This window comes from Schistocerca serialis, chromosome 4 (genome assembly GCF_023864345.2).
Source record: "Schistocerca serialis cubense isolate TAMUIC-IGC-003099 chromosome 4, iqSchSeri2.2, whole genome shotgun sequence".
NCBI lineage: Eukaryota > Metazoa > Arthropoda > Insecta > Orthoptera > Acrididae > Schistocerca > Schistocerca serialis.
The window spans coordinates 34,646,631-34,673,315 of NC_064641.1; the positions used below are offsets into that span (position 1 = coordinate 34,646,631).

At 44.7% G+C, this 26,685-nt stretch overlaps 1 protein-coding gene across 1 annotated transcript in view; it reads right to left on the bottom strand.

The window, feature by feature from the left end:
- Positions 1 to 26,685, bottom strand: part of LOC126474202 (facilitated trehalose transporter Tret1-2 homolog) — a 104,325-nt gene that overhangs the window by 18,979 nt on the left and 58,661 nt on the right. Inside the window, exons 4-5 of the mRNA XM_050101665.1 lie at positions 18,513 to 18,782; positions 3,036 to 3,344 (exon numbers count right to left, since the gene is read on the bottom strand). Of these exons, the coding sequence (XP_049957622.1) occupies positions 3,036 to 3,344; positions 18,513 to 18,782 (579 nt within the window). The remainder of the gene's footprint in view (positions 1 to 3,035; positions 3,345 to 18,512; positions 18,783 to 26,685) is intronic.

Consider the following 26,685-nt stretch of genomic DNA (forward strand, 5'->3'; position numbering starts at 1 on the left):
CCTGTTACACGTCGGATGGGTGGGCCGGTCGTCAGGAGCGCACAGAGAGGAAGAACAAAAAGAGCAACCTCAAACGCCGAAGCGGAGGAACGCGAGGAGAAGGGGAACAAAGAAAGGAAAAGGGAACGAAAAACAGTGGTGAGACTGACTGCATGTCAGCTACAGACAATGAGGATTATTCCCAAGAACACCCCAGACATGTTCCCCAAGGGAGGGGAAAAAGAATAACAAGAGCATAGACATGCAGAACGGAAGAGAAAAGATGCTACAGAGACCGGGGCCCTATGGCAGCCAAGCACGAACCTGCCGAAGAGTGGCGAGCCCCATGGGGGAGTTCCTTAGTTATTTTATCTACCCATGTAACCTTCAGTGCTCTTCAGTGGCATCACATTTCAAGAACTACTTTTCTTCATTAAAATTATTTGCCACGTTTCACTTCCGTGCTGGGTTACATTCGATACAAATACTTTTGGAAGAGACTTCCTAACAGGTAAATTTATATTTAACGTTAGCGAATGTCTACTCTTCAGAAATTATTTTCTTGCAGTTTTCAGTCTACATTTTTTTGTCATCTTCACTTCAACCTTCGTCATTCTGCTACTCAAACAGCGAAATCAATCGGTTAGTTGTAGTATCATTTCCTAATCTAATTCCCTTAATGTCACCCGATTTGATTCGACCACATCCCATCACCATTATTTTATTTTGGTTCATGTTCATTTATCAATCTTTTTATAAACACTATCCCATTCAACTGCTCTTTTATGTCCTTTTCTGCCTGACAGAATTACCATATCATCGACGAACCTCGAAGTTTTTATTTCTTCTCACTGAACCTTTATTCCCTTTCCAAATCTCTCTTTTCATTAATGCTTGCTAAATACACAGATTGAACGCCATCAGGGATAGGCTACAATCATGTCTCACTTCCTTCTCAACCACTGTTTGCCTTCCATGTCCTTTGATGCACAGCTTAAATATTTGTCGATAAAAAGCAGCAATCAGTTCCACGAAAGAACATTTACTGCTTTACGGGTTTCAGGCACCTTGTGCCATTTTTCAGAATGTGCGAATGATCGCTAGTAACGCCCTTCTAGGTGCCTGAATCCGGTAAAGCCATAAAAACTTTGTGGTACTGGTTGCTGATTTTTTAAAAATACTTACAGTTGCAGAAGACGGACAAAGTTGTAAATAGTCTTTCGCTCTCTAGTTTCGCCCTACTACCTCCATAATTCGGAGTGTATTCCAATCGATATTATCAAAAGCTTTCTCCAAATCTTCAAAAGCTTAAACTTAGGTTTGTCTTTCTTTAACCTATGTTCTAAAACAAGTCGTAGGGTCTGTATACCCTCGCGTGTTTTAACGTTTGCCCAGAAGTCAAAATGATCTTCTCGAAGGTCGGAATCAATCAGTTTTTCTATTACTCTGAAAATAATTCGTATTAGTATTTTGTAACCATACCTTATTAAACTGATAGTTCGCTAATATTCACATCTATCAGCACCAACCTTCTTTGGAATTTGAATTATTAAATTCTTATTAAAATCAAAGTATTTCCTCTGCCCCTTGTCTTACACACCAGATGAAGTAATTTTGTAATAGCTGGCTCCTCCCACAAAATCAGCAGGTCTGAGGAAATATAGCCTGTTCCAGGGCCCTGTTTCGGGTTAGGTCTTTTAGTGTTCTTTCGAAACCTACTCGCAGTGTTTCCCATGTCATATTCACTCTTTCTTCTCTTTCGATAATACTGTCAATATGTGAAACCTATCCATCTCACTAGTTTCCCTCAGTCATTATTTAATGCTCTTGAAACTGTCGACAACCTCCAGTTCTTTCAACTTATGCAAGTGCCATCTCCTACATTTGCAACTGTTTCAGTTTTAACACCCAATTAACCATCGATAAATTATGACCAAAGTCAAAATCTGCCTGTGGTAATGTTTTGCTCTTCAAAATGTGGTTTTGAAGTATCTGCCATACCTATGTAATCATTGCGACACATTTCAGTTTCTCCAGGTCCCTTCCACGTACAGAATCTTCTTACATGATAGTTAAACCGAATGTTATCGATACTTAAATTATAATCCGTGCAAAATTTTACCAGCTGGGCCCGTTCCTTCCTCCCCCCCCTCCCCTCCCCCCCCCCCCCCACCGTCCACACACGCGTGTTTACTTCTCTATTCGTTTTCCTACTATCTAATTCCAGTCCATTGTCACAAAATTTCTTCTTAATTATGTGAATAATTTCTTTTATCTCATCATACATTCCATCAGCCTCTGCATGTTCGAACACGAACTCTGGCTGCTGTTTGTTCCTTGGGTAACTTGTCTACGACTAAGTGCTGACTATGGTTTCATAGAACCTTACCCACGTCGCTCTTTTCTTATTCCTATTTAATTTTTGTAACTCTCCTCTCTTTCTCCCCCCCGTGCTTACCTACCTAACCACAAGTAGACTAGATGCTTAATCAACGCTTCTTCTCATACTGTAGTATTCGAGCATTATATGAATTTTTTTCCTATTTATCTTCATTAACGAAGAATTTCCAGCATTAGGGCAAGATGCCATATATCACTTCAAACGAACTGGACACTTTCTGTATCAACTTTCAGTGGCTCAATTATGACGCTTTCATGTACACTACAGCATCATTAGCTGACACGCAGATTGTTGCACTCTACATGTCAGATGGTTTATGTATAGGAAGGATAGAAGCAGTCCTATTACACTTCCCTGGGACACCACTGATAGTATCCTTGTCTGAGGAATACTCACCCTCTAAGACAATGTACTGGGTTCTTTTATTTGAAAGGTCTTCATGCGACTCATTTCTGAACCTGTTGCATATGTTCAGGACTTTGTCAATTGAGTGCTGTACGGCACTGCACTAAACGCTTTCTGGAAATTTAAGACTATGGATTATGGCCATAGCCCTTCATGATTCGTGTGAGGAAGGGAAGTTGAGTTTCACACCAGAAATGCTAGGTTATGATGACAGTGGTGGTATTGTAACGCTCTAGGACCGGTGGCTTACCAGGGCGAGAGACATGCCCGTGGAGGAGAAGATGAGCAGGAACTTGCGGCCGAGGCGGTCCACCAGGAAGGGCACCAGGCACGACACGAGCAGCATGACGCCGCTGACGATGATGGGCGCCACCCGGCTGTCCACGTCGCCGCCCGCGGCGTCGAAGATGCTCTGCGTGTAGAAGAGCACCGCATTGATGCCCGCCAGCTGCTCGGCGCATACCACGCCCAGCGAGATGGCCAGCGCGCGGCGCGACCGCCGCGTCCGGAACACAGCCAGCAGAGAGCCCTCCGACAGCCGAGACTCTTCCACGGCTTTCTGCAATGGGACCACCAGTGTTATAGGCTGCAATGGTGGCAACTTGAAGGCCAGTGGAGCTGCAGATCCTTTTATAACAGTCAGTTCACCCCCCTTTCTCTCATGCAAACCCCAACTACGCGCGCGCCCAACTACGCGCGCGCCCAACTACGCGCGCGCCCAACTACGCGCGCGCCCAACTACGCGCGCGCCCAACTACGCGCGCGCCCAACTACGCGCGCGCCCAACTACGCGCGCGCCCAACTACGCGCGCGCCCAACTACGCGCGCGCCCAACTACGCGCGCGCCCAACTACGCGCGCGCCCAACTACGCGCGCGCCCAACTACGCGCGCGCCCAACTACGCGCGCGCCCAACTACGCGCGCGCCCAACTACGCGCGCGCCCAACTACGCGCGCGCCCAACTACGCGCGCGCCCAACTACGCGCGCGCCCAACTACGCGCGCGCCCAACTACGCGCGCGCCCAACTACGCGCGCGCCCAACTACGCGCGCGCCCAACTACGCGCGCACCCAACTACGCGCGCACCCAACTACGCGCGCACCCAACTACGCGCGCACCCAACTACGCGCGCACCCAACTACGCGCGCCGACTGAAGCGAGAAATGAAAATTTGTACCAAAGCTGTTCCAACCTGGGTCTCCCACTCACTAGGCAGATGCTCTAACGACTTCGCCACGTTGGCACAATGGCTCTGGACAGCTGCACAGACTATGCCAGCACACCTCCCTCAATCCAAATTCACGTTCACACCTCAATCCAGCTGGTATTCTCCCTAAACTCTAACAGCATTTCAGGGGCTCTGGAACTGGATTGGGTTTCAGACAGGAAACTCCGCTTCCTTCGATGCTCAGGTGCTATGCCAATAAGTTTGAGAGCATGTGCAATGCTATTCTGGTTTAGTGGGCCGTGGCCTGAATGGGAATTGGGACTCAGCATGGAGGCATACTATTGTAAGTAGGTGCAGTTGTGGAAAGCCACTGAACCATGGTGGTATAGTGGTCAGCACCTGTGCCTAGTGAGCTGGTGACCAGAGTTAAAATTGGCGTTGGTTCAAACACTCATTCGTCGCTTCGATCTGCGTATGTACACCTTTCTGAATTTGCCATCACCTTACGTTTACAGCACACTTAGAAACAACAACAACAACGAGACCGAAGCCTTACTCATAATAAATAATTAAAGTAGACCGCCAAAAAGGCGTTATACATAGCTAAACATCGGCATCAGAAGGAATTATAAAAACCATGTAATAATCGTATTTAATTACTAGATTACACTGTTTACGCGATCACACACTGCATATTTACCTTAACATCGTGGTGTTTTACGTGTTTAAACAAAGTTTTAAACAGAATGCTTGACAAACGAAAAATTATCGAACGTGATGAACAACTGCTTAATGATAGTGGCATGGCACAGCAAAGGTGGCGGGCGGCAGAAGGTATAGGTGGTTGCAAGGACGCTAGACAGGGATGATGTGAGAGCTTGAGGCGTATGAGATGTTTTATTGTGTTGGCGTAGGTGGGCTGCCAAAGTTTACATTTATTCAGTATTTGAATGCACCGACGAGCTGTTGGTACTTGATACCAAATATGTTCCAGTTGTTAGTAAATTCCTGGTATCTGGTACAGATCTAGTTTTCCTGATACTTTTGGGCAAAATTTTTTAATGGGGCTGTTTTGGTGAGTTATTTTTATCCCTTGTCTTCTGACAATATTTGAAATTTCTTACATTTGTGTTAACAAAAGAGAGCGACTTCAAAAACACACAAACCTCATAACCTTTAACTATTGATACAACGGAAAAGGTGCAACTATTAAATGGGCAAACAAATGAGTAACCACATCCTTTTGAGGTTAATGTAACGTGAGATAGAATGGTAAATTACCCATAGAATGCTGCTAGTCTTATGTAAGAGACATGTTGACTACCACGGAGAGATTTTCTAATTCAGAAATTGTACGTTCCTTTGAGTCAGGTAACATTACTTCCACATATACACAGCGAAATGAAAATGCGCGTGCGAAAAATCTGAAATTGATGGCCTTTCAACACCCGCATAGTTCATAAATCAGACACTCCGTTGCTCACCTTAAGGTGGATTGCAGAGAGTGTACGCAGAGCGCCAGCGACGGAAGCTTATGACTGCTGTCAAGAATGAACACGTCGACCGTGACATCTCCGGACTGTAGCCAGTGCTTACAGCCAGCGTCCAGTGCCGAACTTCACGTTGTCCCCACTCAGCAAGGCCTGCTTACACGTATTACCTGCCGCGGATGGGAATTCTACAAGAATGTATTAATCCAAGTCATCCTGAGGCCATAAAATAATCTACTACTCACTATATTCGAGTAAATATATATGACAAAATGTAGGCTGCTCGGCTATAGGCAACTTATTATCCAGTTGTAACGCCAATACAGTGTCAAAATTTTTTTTTTTCTCAAGTCAGATTTAGCGTTTCCTCTACATTTTCGATGAAGTGCATCTTAACCCTCGAAATACGAATGGGAGGGTTAACTTTGTGCTCGCCTTTTGAAATATTGTAAACTAGTTACGAGGGTAATCCCAAAATAAGGTTTCCTGTTTATTTCTACTATGGTTTACAGCTTGAACATTTAGCTAGTTTTCTCCTATTTTTTATAAGTACAGAACTCTGTGTAGCATTTGGTCACACTGTTATGAAGAGTGCTTCACGCACTGTGTGTAAACATGTACACGCCGCTCTGAGGCGCTCAGTCTTAGCTTGGCAGCCGTTGAGAATTTCTGTCGATGCATTTTTGTAGATGCTGTGGCAGTTTTTCCTGTACGTTATACCAGCTCGCCGCCATGCTGTTCAGAAAGTTATGAACCTCTTCTTTCACATCGTCGTCCGAGCTGAATCGCTTTCCGGCCAAATGTTCTTTTAACTTAGGGAACAGGTGATAGTCACTGGGCGCCAAATCAGGGCTACAGGGTGGGTGATTATGTTGCACTGGAACTGTTGCAGGAGAGCAACGGTTTGCCGAGCGATGTGTGGGCGAGCGTTGTCATGGAGAAAGTGTACGCCCTTGCTTAACATTCCTCTTCTCCGATTCTGAATTGCCCGTTGAGTTTTTTCAGAGTCTCTCAGTACCTGTCAGCGCTAATTGTGGTCCCAGTGGGTATGGAGTCGACCAACAATACGCCTTTCCTATCCCAAAAAACGATTGTCATGATTTTACCGACAGACTGTGTTTGTTTGAATTTCCTCGGCTTTGGTGAAGGAGGATGCCGCCACTGCCGTGATTGTTGCATGGTCTCAGGTGTAAAGTGGTTTGCCCAGGTTTCATCACCCGTGATAATTGAGTCCAGAAAGTTGTCCTGCTCGGCTGCAAGGCGGTAAAGAAATGCGCGGGAAGCATCAACTCGTTGCCGCATGTGGTCCTCAGTCAGCATGCGTGGCACCCATCTTGCGCACACCTTCCGGTAGTTCAATGTTTCCGTGAAAATTCAGTGAGCGGTGCTCTGGGGAAACCTGAGGAACTAACGTGCTTTGCTCAACCTTTAACACTGTCTCAGATATTGACGGTCCCCCGCTGCTTTGTTCGTCCTGTATTTCTGTCCGACCAGCTGCAAACACTCTACATCTACATCTACATCTATACTCCGCGAGCCACCTTACGGTGTGTGGCGGAGGGTCCTTATTGTACCACTATCTGATCCCCCCTTCCCTGTTCCATTCACGAATTGTGCGTGGAAAGAACGACTGCTTGTAAGTCTCCGTATTTGCTCTAATTTCTCGGATCTTTTCGTTGTGATCATTACGCGAGATATATGTGGGCGGTAGTAATATGTTGCCCATCTCTTCCCGGAATGTGCTCTCTCGTAATTTCGATAATAAACCTCTCCGTATTGCGTAACGCCTTTCTTGAAGTGTCCGCCACTGGAGCTTGTTCAGCATCTCCGTAACGCTCTCGCGCTGACTAAATGTCCCCATGACGAATCGCGCTGCTTTTCGCTGGATCATGTCTATCTCTTCTATTAATCCAACCTGGTAAGGGTCCCATACTGATGAGCAATACTCAAGAATCGGACGAACAAGCGTTTTGTAAGCTACTTCTTTCGTCGATGAGTCACATTTTCTTAGAATTCTTCCTATGAATCTCAACCTGGCGCCTGCTTTTCCCACTATTTGTTTTATGTGATCATTCCACTTCAGATCGCTCCGGATAGTAACTCCTAAGTATTTTACGGTCGTTACCGCTTCCAATGATTTACCACCTATGGCATAATCGTACTGGAATGGATTTCTGCCCCTATGTATGCGCATTATATTACATTTATCTACGTTTAGGGAAAGCTGCCAGCTGTCGCACCATGCATTAATCCTCTGCAGGTCCTCCTGGAGTACGTACGAGTCTTCTGATGTTGCTACTTTCTTGTAGACAACCGTGTCATCTGCAAATAGCCTCACGGAGCTACCGATGTTGTCAACTAAGTCATTTATGTATATTGTAAACAATAAAGGTCCTATCACGCTTCCCTGCGGTACTCCCGAAATTACCTCTACATCTGCAGATTTTGAACCGTTAAGAATGACATGTTGTGTTCTTTCTTCTAGGAAATCCTGAATCCAATCACAAACCTGGTCCGATATTCCGTAAGCTCGTATTTTTTTCACTAAACGTAAGTGCGGAACCGTATCAAATGCCTTCCTGACGTCCAGGAATACGGCATCAATCTGCTCGCCAGTGTCTACGGCACTGTGAATTTCTTGGGCAAATAGGGCGAGCTGAGTTTCACATGATCTCTGTTTGCGGAATCCATGTTGGTTATGATGAAGGAGATTTGTATTATCTAAGAACGTCATAATACGAGAACACAAAACATGTTCCATTATTCTACAACAGATTGACGTAAGCGAAATAGGCCTATAATTATTCGCATCTGATTTATGACCCTTCTTGAAAATGGGAACGACCTGCGCTTTCTTCCAGTCGCTAGGTACTTTACGTTCTTCCAGCGATCTACGATAAATTGCTGATAGAAAGGGGGCAAGTTCTTTAGCATAATCACTGTAGAATCTTAAGGGTATCTCGTCTGGTACGGATGCTTTTCCGCTACTAAGTGATAGCAGTTGTTTTTCAATTCCGATATCGTTTATTTCAATATTTTCCATTTTGGCGTCCGTGCGACGGCTGAAGTCAGGGACCGTGTTACGATTTTCCGCAGTGAAACAGTTTCGGAACACTGAATTCAGTATTTCTGCCTTTCTTCGGTCGTCCTCTGTTTCGGTGCCATCGTGGTCAACGAGTGACTGAATAGGGGATTTAGATCCGCTTACCGATTTTACATATGACCAAAACTTTTTAGGGTTCTTGTTTAGATTGTTTGCCAATGTTTTATGTTCGAATTCGTTGAATGCTTCTCTCATTGCTCTCTTTACGCTCTTTTTCGCTTCGTTCAGCTTTTCCTTATCAGCTATGATTCGACTACTCTTAAACCTATGATGAAGCTTTCTTTGTTTCCGTAGTACCTTTCGTACATGATTGTTATACCACGGTGGATCTTTCCCCTCGCTTTGGACCTTAGTAGGTACGAACTTATCTAAGGCGTACTGGACGATGTTTCTGAATTTTTTCCATTTTTGTTCCACATCCTCTTCCTCAGAAATGAACGTTTGATGGTGGTCACTCAGATATTCTGCGATTTGTGCCCTATCACTCTTGTTAAGCAAATATATTTTCCTTCCTTTCTTGGCATTTCTTATTACACTTGTAGTCATTGATGCAACCACTGACTTATGATCACTGATACCCTCTTCTACATTCACGGAGTCGAAAAGTTCCGGTCTATTTGTTGCTATGAGGTCTAAAACGTTAGCTTCACGAGTTGGTTCTCTAACTATCTGCTCGAAGTAATTCTCGGACAAGGCAGTCAGGATAATGTCACAAGAGTCTCTGTCCCTGGCTCCAGTTCTGATTGTGTGACTATCCCATTCTATACCTGGTAGATTGAAGTCTCCCCCTATTACAATAGTATGATCACGAAACTTCTTCACGACGTTCTGCAGGTTCTCTCTGAGGCGCTCAACTACTACGGTTGCTGATGCAGGTGGTCTATAGAAGCATCCGACTATCATATCTGACCCACCTTTGATACTTAACTTAACCCACATTATTTCACATTCGCATTCGCTAATAACTTCACTGGATATTATTGAATTCTTTACTGCTATAAATACTCCTCCACCATTGGCGTTTATCCTATCCTTGCGGTATATATTCCATTCTGTGTCTAGGATTTCGTTACTGTTCACTTCCGGTTTTAACCAACTTTCCGTTCCTAATACTATATGCGCACTATTTCCTTCAATAAGAGATACTAATTCAGGAACCTTGCCCTGGATACTCCTGCAGTTTACCAATATTACGTTAACTTTTCCTGTTTTTGGTCTCCGAGGACGGACATTCTTTATCAACGATGATAATGTCCTCTCTGGTAAGCCGTCAGGTATTTTATCGTTTCGCCCAAGGGGGGGTCCCTCTAACCTAAAAAACCCCCAAGTGCACGCCACACGTACTCTGCTACCCTAGTAGCTGCTTCCGGTGTGTAGTGCACGCCTGACCTGTCTAGGGGGGCCCTACAGTTCTCCACCCAATAACGGAGGTCGATGAATTTGCAACCATTATAGTCGCAGAGTCGTCTGAGCCTCTGGTTTAGACCCTCCACACGGCTCCAAACCAGAGGACCGCGATCGACTCTGGGCACTATGCTGCAGATATTAAGCTCAGCTTGCACTCCGCGTGCGATGCTGGTTGTCTTCACCAAATCAGCCAGCCGCCGGAAGGAACCAAGGATGGCCTCAGAACCCAAGCGGCAGGCGTCATTCGTTCCGACATGTGCTACTATCTGCAGCCGGTCACACCCAGTGCGTTCAATAGCTGCCGGAAGGGCCTCCTCCACATTACGGACGAGACCCCCCGGCAAGCACACCGAGCGCACACTGGCATTCTTCCCCGACCTACCCGCTATTTTCCTGAGGGGCTCCATAACCCGCCTAACGTTGGAGCTCCCTATAACTAATAGGCCCGCCCTCTGTGACTGTCGGGACTCTACACCACTTACGAACATTTTTGACATCTATGCACGACTCACCATACACTTCCGTTAGTTGCCGATGGATTTCAGTCGGTGCAGTGCCCTTTGCGTTCAACAACCGAATAACTGCGCGCAAGTCGCACTTCCCGGTAAAATCCGACGGGAGCTCCATTCTCCCATCCGACGGGAGTCCCATTCTCAACGGCTGCCAAGCCAAGACTGAGCGCCTCAGCGCGGCGTGTACATGTTTACACACAGTGCGTGAAGCACTCTTCATAACAGTGTGACCAAATGCTACACAGAGTTCTGTACTTATAAAAAATAGGAGGCCTTACTTTTGTCATTACCCTCGTATTTTGTATTTTTAAAATCTCAAAAAGTGTTGTTTGTAATGAATTATTCGATCTCATAAAACTGGACCCTAAAAATGTATAATTGTCAGTCGTAGATGTCACATTCCCCAGTGAACCTAATATTCACTGTTTTCAGATTCAAGACCTTACTGACATCAATATCTCTTTATAAAGCATGTAAGTCAACAACAGTTGACGAAATCTGCATTTTTTAAAATTCTTTAGGATGGGCATAGAGTACTCCCTCCCCATCCCTCACCCCACCCCTTTGTAATGCACATTACGAAAAGTATGTTGGTATTGCTAGGGTTAATTAAAAAATTTAATACTTACAGTGTTGATATCCAACTATTGTAACTGGTGGGATATGATAGCGGGAAGAGAACTGTGAAGACCACGACTAGTAAGTCTTCCTAACAGTGAGGCTGAAACCTGGCGTCCGTTGGTGCGCGCGCACGCGCTGGACACAGTAAGACGGTACGGCCGCTATGCGCTTCTTCAGCAGCACGTTTTAGTGGCGAGGCGTGCTCGTAAGCAGGGGACTGAGACCGCTTGCATTTATGAAGCGTCAGTTACAGCATGCGACTGTCTCGCGATCCTGAGATTCGTGGGCTGCAGTGGAGAGGGAAGGACACTATCAGAAGTTTACGCCGCTGTACGATATTAGTGAACTACGGCAAACTTCGGATATGGAGCAGTCCTGGACCGCTGTTGACACCGATCAACCTCTCCGTAAGATGACGACGATCGAGAACACCAGAATCACGAGACTGTAAGAATGACAATGTGATCTGTAATTTTAATTTAAATCCCAGCGGGTCTTCCGGAACAGTGATTTCCATAGAATACGAAGTCTGTTCAAAAAATTTCGCAACTTTCTCCACAACATTTTTCTACGTTTACCTTTCACTTACTTCGCACGATTTCCTTCGAAAGACTGTCTTCCCAACTGAAAACGCTCCTAACGCCGTTTCCATTCCCGAAAGCAGTCTTGGTATGCCACTTGTTGGATCGCGCAAACCGCTGTCTGAATTTCCTTTTATCTTGTCTATCGTTGATAATCTTCGTCCTTTCAACACGGCCTTCAAGTTTGTAAAAGGAAAGTCCACAGGGGTCAAGTCTATGGAGTACGGAGAAAGACAGCACAGTGATTTCGTTTTTTGTGTATTAATCATCCAACAGGAGGGATGAAAGTGCGGGTGCGTTATCTCGAAGCACGAGTGATGAATTGTCTCGCCGCATTTCAGGCCGTTTCACGCCATTTCCTTCTCAGTTTTTCTGCATCTATCTTTATCTACGTGATTACGTTGCTATTCACAATGAAGTGTCTGGCAGAGGGTTCAATGAACGACCTTCAAGCTGTCTCTACTGTTCCACTCTCTAACGGCACGCGGGAAAAACGAGCACTTAAATTTTTCTGTGCGAGCCCTGATTTCTCTTATTTTATCGTGATGATCATTTCTCCCTATGTAGGTGGTGCCAACAATGTTTTCGCAATCGGAGGAGAAAACTGGTGAGTGAAATTTCATAAGATCTCTTCGCAACGAAAAACGCCTTTGTTTTAATGATTGGCACTCCAATTCACGTGTAACGTCTGTGGCACTATCTCTTCTATTTCGCGATAATACAAAACGAGACGCCCTTTGTCGTACTTTTTCGATGTCATCCGTCAGTCCCACCTGATGCGGATCCCACACCACACAGCAATACTCCAGAATAGTGTGGACAAGCCTAGTGTAAGCAGTCTCTTTAGTAGACCTGTTGCACCTTCTAAGCGTTCTGCCAATGAATCGCAGTCTTTGGTTTGCTCTAGCCACAACACTATCTATACGATCGTTCCAATTTAGGGTATTTGTAATGATAAATCCCTACGTATTTAGTTGAATTTACAGCCTTCAGATTTGTATGACTTATCTCGTAATCGAAATTTAACGGCTTTCTTTTAGTACTCATGTGAATAACTTCACACCTTTATTTATTGAGGGTCAATTGCCACTTTTCGCACCATACAGCCATCTTATCTAAATCATTTTGCAGTTCGTTTTGGTCACCGGATGACTTTACAAGACTGTAGATGACAGCATCTGCACACAATCTAAGACGGCTACTCAGATTGTCACCTATGTCATTAATCAGGAACAATAAAGACCCTAAAACACTTCCTTGGGGAACGCCGGATATTACTTTGTTTTACTCGATGATTTTCCGTCTATTACTACGAACTGTAGCCTTTCTGACAGGAAATCACGAATCCAGTCGCACAACTGAGGCGATATTCCACAGGCACCCAGTTTGGTTAGAAGACTGCTTGTGTGGAACGGTGTCTAAAGCCTTCCGGAAATCTAAAAATATGGAAACAATTTGACATCCCTTCGATAGCACTCGTTACTTCATGAATATAAAGAGCTAGTTGTGTTTCACAAGAAAGATATTTTCTGAATCCGTGCTGACTGTGTGTCAAATCGTTTTCTTTGAGGTACTTCATAATGTCAAATACAGTTTATGTTCAAAAACCCTACCGCAAATCTACGTTAGTGATGTGGATCTGTAATTCAGCGGCTTACTGCTACTTCTCTTTTAAGGTATTGGTGTGACCTGAGCGATTTTCCTGTCTTTAGGTGTACGGATCTTTCTGTGAACGAGCGGTTGTATATAATTGCTAAATGTGGAGCTATTTTATCAGCATACTCTAAGAGGAACCTGACTGGCATACAATCTGGACCGGAGGCCTTGCCTTTGTTAAGTGATTTAAGCTGCTTCGTTACACCGAGGATATCCACTTCTCCATTTCTCATCTTGGCAGTTCTTGATTGGAATTCGGGATTATTTACTTCGTATTCTTTGGTGAAGGAGTTTCGGAAAACCGTGTTTAATAACTCTGCTTTAGTGGCACTGTCATCAGTGACTTCACCGTTGTTATCGCGCAGTGAAGGTATTGATTGCGTCTTGCCACTGGTGTGCTTTGTGTATGACCAGAATCTCTTTGCGTTTTCTGCCAGATTTCGAGAGAGAATTTCGTTGTGAAAATTTTTAAAAGCATCTCGCATTGAAGTACGCGCTTTAATTCTAACTTCGAAACTTTACCAGTCTTGGGGATTTTGCGTTCTTTTAAATTTGGCGTGCTTTTTTTCGTTGCTTCTGCAACAGCGATCTGACCCGTTTTGTGCGCGATGGGGTTCAGTACGATCACTTATTAATTTACGTGATTGAGATTATAGATAATCTCAATTTCTATCTATACTATCTCTTTGAAATCATTCTGTAACTTTTCTACGCTTACGTGATCAGATCGGAAGGAGAGAAGACTGTTTCTCAACAAGGCGTTAAGAGCATTTTTGTCAGCTTTTTTAAATGGATATACTTTGCGTTTCTTTTTGATGGTTGTAGGTGCTACGGAATTCAGCCTAGCAGCAACTGCCTTGTGGTCGCTAATTCCTGTATTTGCCGCGATACTCACTATTTGTCCAGGATTATTTGTTGCTAAGAGGTTAAGTGCGCTTTCGCAACCATTTACGCTTCATTGGGCACATGAACTAATTGTTCAAAATATTCTGAGAAAGCATTCAGTACAATTTAGGATGACGTTTTATGCCTGCCGCCGGCTTTAAAAGTATAATTTTTCTATCATATCGAGGGTAGATTAAAGTCACCACCGACTATAATTGTATGGGTGGGGTACCTATTTGTAATTAGACTAATGTTATTTTAAATCTTCAGCAACTATATCTTCTGAGTCGGGAGTCGGTAAAACGATCCACCGAACAGTTTAGTCCGATTGTCAGGTATAACCTCTATCCTTGCTATTTCGTAGGAACTACTTCAATTTCACCACAAAGCAAACTACCTCTGATAGCAATAAATATTCTAACTTATTTAATATATCCTTTCTGAACACTGTTAGAGCGTTTGAAAAAATTTCGGCTGAACTTATTTTCGGCCTTAGCCAGCTTTCTATATCTGTAAATATTTGAGCTTCAGTGCTTTCTGTTAGTGCTTTGAGCTCTGGTTCTTCCCGAACACTGCTACATCAATTTACAACTGCAATACCGACAGTTTCTACAACTACTTTACTGTGTTTTACATGCGCCCTTTTAGACGGACGCTCTTTCTGTGGTTCCCTGAGACTATCTAACCTAAAAACCTCTCAGTCCGTTCCACACAGCCTACGGTCTATCCGTGTAGCCGCAGGTGTCTCAACACGTCGCGGCAGTACCATCGATTAACAGTTCGTCCCTGTGGCACGAATTCACAATGAAATAATCCTTCAAAGAAAACTATTAGTATGACTGACCTGACCTGACTAGCGTTTTTTTCTTGCCTTGGAGAAAGTTTCCCGACGCACTATGTAGACAGGACCTTAGTCTCAACATCAGACTGACAGACTCACGTCTCAGCACCAGTTACGATGCACTTAAGGAACATCCCGTTCTCATTTGCGCGAGCCAGAGGCTCTTCACAGATTGCGAATTGAAGGTCTTTTGTCTTGACTCATTAACCTTGGGACCGACCTGGCGGCAACAATGCATTTCAAGATGCTGTGTCAGGATTTCATGACATGATCTAACTGAAATGTTACATTCTTCTGCAATCTCTCGGTCAGTCGGTCTTCTATCGGTTCGCACACACAATTTTCGTTGACATTCCTGACATGAGCTGCTTCGGCCGAGTTCAAAGGGCGTCCTGAGTGACGTCATCCTTAACTTCCGTCCAGCCATTTTTAAACCGTAACACCGAGTACGGATGAAGCACTCATCACCATAGGCTTCCTGCATTATTTGTTGTGTGTCTGAAGGTTTCCTTTAGTTTAACGTAAAATTTAATGCAGGGGCGTTGTTCCTCTAACTATGCCATCCCGAAATTCGCTAACTGTGTAACATAACGTTCTACTCAATGCAGCACTGAACGGCGGCTACCTGACGTATAACAATGAAACTTCTGGCAGTTACACAGTAAACGGGCGTGCGCAGGGATGCCAAACGCATTTCGCTCCGACACACTTGACGCTAAAATACAAATGTTCCGGAATTTGAGGATTTCTCGTATACTGTATTGCATCGGTGTAGATTGTGTGTGGGAAATTTGGTAGACTACGTTACCGACCTGTAAACTATTACTTCGGATGGGTTTCTGAGTCCAAGATTCCTACTGGCATGACCGAGTATCGGAAATGTGTGACAGAATTATCAAATATTGTTCTTCTGAATAACTCTTGAGCATCTAAATTAACAACCAGTTTGCATAGTTAACAGGCCTTCAGCTTAGTATTTTATTTGAAAATAATTTGAGTACTATCTGTAAACATACTGACAAATTGGCATATACAGTAGTACTACAGTGTAATTGTGTGTTGATGGCTTGTTGTGCTATATTTCAACGATGTTTCAACAATTTTTCTTTCACAGTGCGTTCGGTGGTTTGAAAGTTTCTTTCTATTCTGCTTAATTCATTTAAAAATAAAGGTGTGATGCTAAGCGCTAACGTGCTGCTATGTTCATGTATTCAATGGTATTGATACACCGGGTGATCAAAAAGTCAGTATAAATTTGAAAACTTAATAAACCACAGAATAATGTAGATAGATACAAATCGACACATATGCTTTGAATGACATGGGGTTTTATTAGAACAAAAAAAAAATTTCACAAAATGTCCGACATATGGCGCTGGACAGCAAAACGTCAGTGACCGCATGACAATCGTGTATAAAAGGAGCTGTAATGAGAGAGAGAATCAGATGCGCCAGCAGTCGCAGCATGTTGACGTTACCTGAAAAGGCGCTTTTAGTGAAGCTGTATTATTAGAATGGGGAATGACCTAGTTCAGCGTTACGATCCTATCGCCATAGGAAGGGGATTCGAACGGGTAAAGGTCCGTTGACAAATGCAGCTGTGGCGAGAATGAATTCGAAGTTCGAAGTCACGGGTTGTTTAGACGATAGACCCCGTAGTGGCCGACCGAGCACAAGGCGTAATGCTGCTGAGACAGTTCAGGAAGAAATGGAGACTGTAGCGGATTCGTCTATGCACGGGGAGTCAGCGCTCGAGCAGTCTTACGTCGCACCGGCATTCCATATACTGTCTGGTTGACACTTAGGCGTACCCTCCGATGCTATCCGTACAAAATCCATCGGCATCATGAACTGTTACCTGGCGATTTAGCGAAGCGGAGGGCATTTGCGGTGTGGGCGTTTCATAAGATGGTGGAAGATGATTGGTTGAGTAATGTGTTGTGGACCGACGAAGCTCATTTCACGCTCCGATGGTCTGTCAACGCCCACAACTGCAGAATGTGGGCTACCGAAAATCCTAGAACTGTCGTGAAAACTGCACTGCACGACGAGAAAGTCACGGTAGGGTTGGATTTACCACATCTACCATTATCGGGCCTTTTTTCTTCGAGAAAATACGTGATGCTGGTTTTGTAACTGCTACCGTGACGGGTGAGAGGTACGCCGATGTGTTACAGAATCGCATTATCCCCAGCCTGGCTGATAAACACCTGCTGGAACGTACGATGTTTATGCAGGACGGCGCTCCACCCCATATTGCTAGACGTGTGAAAGACCTCTTGCGCGCGTCGTTTGGTGATGATCGTGTGCTCAGCCGCCACTTTCGTCATGCTTAGCCTCCCAGGTCCCCAGACCTCAGTCCGTGCGATTGGCTTTGGAGTTACCTGAAGTTGCAAGTGTATCGTGATCGACCGACATCTGTAGGGATGCTGAAAGACAACATCCGACGCGAATGCCTCACCCTAACTCCGAACATGCTTTACAGTGCTGTTCACAACATTATTCCTCGACTACAGCTATTGTTGAGGAATGATGGTGGACATATTGAGCATCATCTTTGTCTTACTTTGTTACGCTAATTGCTATTTTGATCAGATGAAGCGCCATCTATCTGAAATTTTTTGAATTTTTGTATTTTTTGGATAAAACCCCATGTCATTCCAAGCATGTGTGTCAATTTGTACCCTCTATCTACATTATTCCGTGATTTATTCAGTTTTCAAATTTATACTGACTTTTTTAATCACCCGGTACTACAGCATTTACAGCACATTTTAGCTTATTAAGAATGTTCTGACCAAGTGGACGATAATAGTTTGAGCAGGAAGAGAATAGAAGCTTTCGAAATGTGGTGCTACAGAAGAATGCTGAAGATTAGATGTGTAGATCACATAGCTAATGAGGAGGTATTGAATAGAATTGGGGAGAAGAGGAGTTTGTGGCACAACTTGACTAGAAGAAGGGACCGGTTGGTAGGACATATTCTGAGGCATCAAGGGATCACAAATTTAGCATTGGAGGGCAGCGTAGAGGGTAAAAATCGTAGAGGGAGACCAAGAAATGAATACACTAAGCCGATTCGGAAGGATGTAGGTTGCAGTAGGTACTGGGAGATGAGGAAACTTGCACAGGATAGGGTAGCATGGAGAGCTGCATCAAACCAATCTCAGGACTGAAGACCACAACAACATAAATATATATTTCTGTTAAAGTTCAGTGTCAACTTTTTTCCTTTCAAATTAATTATAAAGAATGTTTTAGCCGATTAGGTTGACGCTGCAAGTCTCAACTGTAAATTCAATATGGTACACCATTTCGACTCTGCAGTATTCGAAATCGACAGACTTGCTTCCGAAGGTATTACGTACGCCGTCACACGGTCAAGTGCTTTAGCCAAGTACGGGGGCAATAAACAGTGACCGCAGACTACATATGAGGATTGGAGACAGATGGCAGTGGATACCTTTATCTCACGGAGCTCGAAGATGACGTCTTGATTGACGTCGCGTAACCAGCGCAGGGCTCGCTCCGCCGCGGCTTCCTCGCCGACAGCCAGCAGGTAGTAGGGCGACTCCGGCATCCAGACGAAGCACGCCACGAACAAGAGGGGCGTCGCCAGCCCGATGGCTGCCAGCGTCGTGTACGACACGAACGGCCCGGCGCAGTAGTCGATCATGAAGCCCACCGTTATCGACGTCTGCATCAGCGAACCCAAGGCCCCTCTAACGTCTGCCTGTCAACACAAGTTTCAGTTGCTGTACAGCTTTGATTCACTCACGCCTACTAGTAACAGTCCGTATAGATTTATTAATAATGCCACATATAAAAAATATGCACTACTGCCCATTAAAATTGCTACACCACGAAGATGACATGCTACAGACGCGAAATTTAACCGACAGAAAGAAGATGCTGCGATATGCAGATGATTAGCTTTTCGGAGCTTTCACACAAGGTTGGCGCCGGTGGCGGCACCTACAACGTGCTGACATGAACGTTTCCAACCGATTTCTCATATACAAACAGCAGTTGACCGCCGTTGCCTGGTGAAACGTTGTGATGCCTCGTGAAAGGAAGAGAAATGCGTACCATCACGTTTCCTATCGCGATTGCTGTTTATCCTATCGGGACATTGCTGCTCGCGTTGGTCGAGATCCAATGACTTGGCAGAATATGGAATCGGTGGGTTCAGGAGGGTAACAAGGAACGCCGTGCTGGATCCAACGGCCTCTTATCACTAGCAGTCGAGATGACAGGCATCTTATCCGCGTGGCTGTAACGGATTGTGCAGCCACGTCTCGATCCCTGAGTTAACAGATGGGGACGTTTGCAAAACAACAACCGTCTGCACCAACAGTTCGACGGCATTTACAGCAGCATGGACTATAAGCTCGGGGACCATGGCCGCGGTTACCCTTGACGCTGCATCACAGTCAGGAGCGCCTGCGATGGTGTACTCAGCGACGAACCTGGGCGCACGAATGGCAAAACGTCATTTTTTCGGATGACTCCAGGTTCTGATTACAGCATCATGATGGTCGCATCCGTGTTTGGCGACATCGCGGTGAACGCACATTGGAAGCGTGTATTCGTCATCGCCATACTGGCGTATCACCCGGCGTGATGGTATGAGGTGCCTTTGGTTACACGTCTCGGTCACCTCTTGTTCACATTGACGGCGCTTTGAACAGTGGACGTTACATTTCAGATGTGTTACGACCCGTGGCTCTATCCTTCATTCGATCCCTGCGAAACCCTACATTTCAGCAGGATGATGTTCGACCTCATGTTGGAGGTACTATACGGGCCTTTCTGGATACAGAAAATGTTCGACTCCTGCCCTCGCCAGCACATTCTCCAGATCTCTCACCAACTGAAAACGTCTGGTGAACGGTGGCCGAGCAACTGGCTCGTCTCAATACGCCAGTCACTACCCTTGACGAACTGTGGTATCGTGTTGAAGCTGCATGGGCAGCTGTACCTGTACACGCCATCCAAGCTCTGAGCCAATGCCCAGGCGTATCAAGGCCGTTATAACGGCCAGAGGTGGTGGTTCTGGGTACTGATTTCTCACGATATATGCACCTAAATTGCGTGAAAATGTAATCGTATGTCAGTTCTAGTATAACATATTTGTCCAATGAATATCGGTTTATCATCTGCATTTCTTATTGGTGTAGCAATTTTAATGGCCAGTAGTGTAAGTTTAGTATTAAACTCTCAAACATTCTTTGAAAGTAGTTTTAGCAACATTTTAATACAGCATTTAAGTTGAGCTCTGGATGGGAGAGTGTAATGTGACTGGAAACTATTTGTTCCTATCGTTGTCACAGCGTGATCGAACAAGTGCTGGTGTGGAAATAGAACGCACAAGTAATAATATTATGGCTGTCTGGTGTATACCATTTGCAGCGAGAGCAACGGACGCCTTCCACACCCCAGTATCAAGTGTCACATCTGTTAGCTGACATGTTTCTGAAGGTAGCCGCAACCCTGTTCTCAGTTGTTCGCCATACAGCTAGTTACTGGAATACTCCTTCCTCCCTCACGACTACTGCCTACAACTGGACTGTTCGCTTGAGTTTGCATCTGATGTGGCTGCAACAGGCATCCTAGCGACGTGCTGCAACTTTTTTTTCTGGCTCTTCGTGTCTTACCTCAAATTTATTTAGCTAGTCGCCGAATAAGCTTAGTCAACTCTCCCCTCTACACCACCCCTCCCACAAGAAGTCCAAATTATGCCACCTCTAGTTGTGCTTAAAGCACAAATTCTTGAGTCCTTTAAGTGTTCTTTCTGTCCACTACTACAGATCTTGTGTACCCCCTGGAAAGTCTCGGATGAAATTAGGTGCTTCCTTTTGAACTCCACTGCAGTTGCCCACATTAAGCCAGAATTTATAGTATCTACCAGTCTCAAAACAGTCTGCTAGAGCATTTACATTTGTCACCCACGACACTAAACCGATGTAGGGGTACTAATATTAACAAATATTTTAAATTTAACTTTGAACTAAGTCTAAAAGCCAATGGAAGTACACAGTGTGTGTACCAGTATGAAATTTACCGTTTCCTCTGTTACAGGTAATAGCTAAATAATTCCGAAAGAAAAAATTCTTGCTTAAAAGCTTAAAACAAATTGTAATGTGTCTGATCGTGCGTTTTAACAAAATTATCTATAGACACTACCGATCAGATATATGATTATATACGCTGCGGGCCTTGCCGAAAAGGAAAGAAATACTAGATTCTCTTTTAGCAAAATTCGTTCAGTTAAAGTTTCAGTTTAACTACTATATACATACAAAAAGTATCAATGCAAAATAGGTAGAGTAACTAATAAAACGAAAAAAAGTAATCTTAACGATATAAGAGTTGGGTTGTTGGGGGGGGGGGGGGGGGGGGAAGAGAGACCAGAGAGCTTAGAGATTAGGGAAGGATGTCGGCCGTGCCCTTTCAAGGGAACCATCCCGACCTTTGCATGGAGCGATTCAGGGAAATCACGGAAAACCTAAATCAGGAAAGCCCGACGCGCGATTGAACCGGCGTCCTCCCGAATACGAGTACAGTGTGCTAGCCACTGCGCCACCTCGCTCGGTAACGATATAAGAAATCCGTGAGTTTCCAATCTGGTCCTTCCATTGGAGACGCCATGATCTTCAGCCTGGTTTACTAGCCAGAGCACGTCACTTTACACTGAGATAGGTGGCAACCTGATCGCATCTACTATGTACTAAATACAGAGGAAACACTGGATGACCGGTTGATCAGGACGTTGTCCTGCTAGTACTACAGAAGTGTTTTCCAAACTGAGATGGTTAAATTTGTTTGAATTGAAGGACTCTTCTGCACCGGGTGCTGAATCTTAGTGCCTGTCTTAAGACCAGCGAAGCGATCGCACCCCAAACGTTTGGGGGCATCTTCCAATAACCCACTACTTTGCAATGCAACATGCAGCTAATCCTTCAATCCTTAGATATTTGGCTTCCATTATATCTTTCGAACTATTTACATTAGTTGTCCCTCGGATTTTAAATCGCAAAGTCATTAACAAGCACATCTCTCTTCCAGGTCAACAAATTAACGATCACAATGTTTCAAGTGTGGCGAGAGGCATCCCTCCCACACATGTCTTACAGTCAATCTGGTATGATCGAAAAAGTCTGCAATAAAATATAATCTTTGAGAGGAAGTATAAAAACTGTTATTGTTGATCATTTTCTTTTGGCTGTAGCCACAGTCACGTAAATTTTTTGAATGATGCCGCCGTTTGATTGTAACAATTTTTATTTTATTGTTATACGATCCAGATATCGGCCATAGCCATTTTCCAGTATAAAAACTGCCTTTAACACACACAAGTTTTTGTACTTGAAAATGGTTCAAGGTCAAAATCTGGATCGTGGAACGATACAATAAAAATTCACTGTAGTCGACATATTCATCTGTAGAGACTTCAGCAATTGTATACGAGTAGATATTTAACATAATTCTTATTTACAGTTCCGTTAATTCGATTATGTGTGACGATCACTCTGGACCATTTTCAGACCTACAAGTAAAATTAAATATGTGCAGAAGAATTGTACATAAATGTAGAATTTACCCAAGTAATTGCATCAGTAACCCATCTTGTCCACACAGAACAATGCATCAGAGCACTGCATTTTGAAACTGTGGTCAATGTTTTCGGTTTTAATTGCATAGATGATGTAGGTAGGGGGGAAGGGGAAAATGGAGTGAAGCTGATTGTGGTAGGGAAAAGGAACCAGGGAGATAATCTCATTTTGTTCATTGCATTTGTTCGGAACGGACGTCCCATGACACCCACTTAAGTTTTGTTGATCCATTCACTCAGTTTTTTTTTATTACAGAGGGCAGCTAACCCTCTGACAGAAAACGCTAAGCTACCATGCTGGCATGATTTGGCTATCCGTGCAAGACTCGTGGCCACACCCAAACCTGCGTATGTCTTCAACCACACGTGCTTGAAAGCACAACATCTGATCTGTATGGAAATACACATAATGGATGTGCGAGTACGGATCGTAGACGTATGGTTTCATGTCCATTATAATTATCCGGGCTGTTATGCCGTGGTCGGTTGATGAATTCTGAGGTGATTCCCAACGTTTCGTCTCCGACTGCGGGAGACATCTTCAAGGGGGTCCGTAGCTTGATGGAAGGTCCAACACACACTGGCTCGCTACTGACTGCCGCTAAATTCCGTGTCCGCGCGCCCCCGCGCCGCGGCGTGACGCACACGGACCGTTATTTGCACCGGGATTCGAACCACCACCCACAACAGAAGCGGGATGTTATCAAGACGTTAGCGGACAGAGCTAGAAATATTTGTGAACCTGAGTTGCTCTACGCTGAGATGGAACATCTCCACAATGCACTAACGAAGAACGGATATTCGTCCGCCGAAATAAAACGTGCGTTGAGGCAGCCACGCAGAAATCATACTGAAGTACAGGCTACTGCAAAATCTAAGGTTTTCCTGCCGTTTGTTAAAAATGTAACGGAAAGAATAGGGAGGATCTTGACGAAGCGGAATATTACCGTAATTTACAAGCCCACCGGGAAGATACAGGAATACCTTAGGCCTGCCAAGGACGCTCGCAAACCATTGGAAAAATCTGGAGTGTATAGGATCCCATGCAGCTGTGGTGATGTTTATGTGGGTACCACCAAAAGAACTGTTTCTAAACGTTTGGAAGAGCACAAGGGAAATTGTAGAAGAGGAGAAACGGAACGATCAGCTGTTGCGGAGCATGCTTTCCAGCCAGGGAACCACAATATTCGTTTCGAGGAGACGCAAATACTAGCGGCCACGAGCGGATACTACGAAAGGCTCTACAGGGAGGCAATCGAAATCGCTAAACACCCAAATAATTTCAACCGAAAGGAGGAGGGCGTCAAATTAAACGGCATATGGATGCCGGTGTTAAAGAAGATGTGTACCACCCGTCCACTACTGGGTGATGGCAACGGCGATCGACGGCACGGACAGCGGCCAATTGCACTGACGTTTTCAAAACACTTGACGTCACGCCGCGGCGCGGGGGCGCGCGGACACGGAATTTAGCGGCAGTCAGTAGCGAGCCAGTGTGTGTGTTGGACCTTTCATCAAGCTACGGACCCCCTTGATGTCTCCCGCAGTCGGAGACGAAACGTTGGGAATCACCTCAGAATTCATCAACCGACCACGGCATAACAGCCCGGATAATTATAATGGACATGATATTTCCGGCCGTGAAAGTCTACATTTTAGTATCAGACGTATGGTTGACGACATGTAGAAGCTTCGGTCTGGCAGTGAGTCTTGCATGGATAGCCAAATGGTAAGGCGACTGCTCACGATAGGCGGGAAATCCTGGTTCGAGTCGCAGTCCAGCACAGATTGTCATTCCATTCTACAGCTGATAGTAATCATTATTCGCAATTGTGAATTCTACTGATGTGTTTCGTAATGGCTGTGGTCACCGCAGTGCATCGTCATCAGAAAAACGCAGTCTCTGCAATATCGTAAAACCGCCAAAGTCAATAATGTAAATAACCGTCACTTAAAATACCAGAATGGATGCATAGAACTGTAAAAGGGTGATAAAATAGTAGATTTTGAAGTTGGAAATAAAGTAGCGAAAACAGAATAAGTATCTGAAGACATTCACAGTAACAATATTTGCTACTCACTATACAGCGGAGATGCTGAGTTGCGGAGAGGCACAACAAAAACACTGTCTGCCAACAAAGCCTTTGTCAGAGGTAGGAAACACACACATCTCTATGATATTGGAAGTGTAGGCCTAGAACAATTGTTATATACATGTTGAAAGACAGAAATCGTGAAATTACAGAAGTGGAATTGTGTAGAAGATATAGCACTGCATGAAGTATAATTAAATATGATGAATTACAAAAATGAACACATTGAAGGTACAAAGCCATAAGAAACGTAAAATGAAGTATGAAAGTTCAACTATGTGAAGCAACTGAAGTTATAGCGAACAGGGTGTGAGTTATGGTTAACTGTGTTTTCTCCTACTTGGTGGCGCTGTAAGGTGCGTAGTTTGGGTATGTACAGAGGCCAATCTGCATGCTGGCCTGCAGCTAGGACAGTGTGTGAGCTGATGCGCTGTCTTCGTCTCCTCTCGGTGATTGCGGCTGTTGATCACACGTCTGCTTCGGTGAGGTGGACGGTTGGAAGAGGCTTTCAAAGTTTCTAAAAAATGCACTGTTAATAAACTCGTTCAGTTGATTTATCGTGTTGCCAGGCTTTTGCAGATGGAGTGTAGCAAATCTCAATTTCTGCCAATATTGTCAGCAGGTATCCCTTAGGTTCATTGTGCAGCGCTTCCAAATGCGTATTAACAGTTCCAACAGCATGCTACGATGTTAAAAGCTGCTCACCAAACGCTGTTTTATTACTATGAAATGAAGCTTGCTCAGTGAAGTGTATCAAAGTGCCTGCCTCTTGTTAAACTCATGACATCCGTACCATTCCCTCCATGGTCCTCCTATACTCTCCCAATCAGCTTCACTCAAATTCTCACCGCCTCCCCCTACCATAACTGCAACATCTACTTGTACGTATCTAAAACGTTGACCTCAGTTGTAAAATACAGTACTCTGATATGTTGTTCTGAGTATACAAGACAGGTATCTGATGCACTTAGGTAAATTCTACATTTATGTGCAGTTATTTTCTTTTCTACTGTTGTAAAATGTTAGATGGTGCATATTTAATTTTACTTTGTTTTACATCTGAAGATGATGCAGAGTGATCGAAACATGTAACCGAATTAAAGTGTGCAACCGAGACGGAATAACAATTTAGAATTATCTTAAATATCTAACATAAAAATTATAGTCAAATGGTGGCAGCATCATTAAAAAATATCATCTTGGGTATTAATAAACCGCTTCAGCTGTATTTAGTCGTTTATTTTTTATCTCTACCGGTTTCATGGCACTAAAAGCCACATCATCTGGTGAACGTATAACTACAGCATTAAAAATAAAAGTTTTAGTTACATGTTCACCTGAATATGGGGCTTCTAGTGCCATGAAACCGGTAACCGTCAAAAAATAAATGATTAAATACAGCTGAATTTATTCTATCGCAACTATCGAGGTTCACGGCGTTGGCTCGCAGGGCGCATTCTTCGCTGCCTCGGCCACGCGATGTATTTGGTTTTGGGGCCTCGGCGTCGGCATCTCAATCAGCTGCGCGGCATCTCAATCAGCTGCGCCTCTGTCGTCGCACGGGTTCTGCCGCTCCCCGTCTGCTTTCAGCGACGGTGCCGTCCGGTCAGCGCCCTGGGGACCCATCTACTGGCTCGCCTCATCCCCAGGTGTTACCGACGATGCCTTCCATTTTGCCCCATGGCGACGCACCGCTGCCGCCTCCGCCGCCGCCGCCGCCGCCGCCGCCTGTTCTCCCGCCGGCGACGCCCGCAGTGGACGCTTCGCTGCAGCCGCCAAGCGCCTCCCTGGGTCACGCGCCGCTGATCGCTTCCCGTGACCAGCTGTCCTCCGCCATGGAACTCTTGCCCGCTCCGGACCATATGACGTCATCGCGCGTCGGATACCCCGACGCAATGGAGGTCGACCCTTCGGCCCCTCCTGTCTCT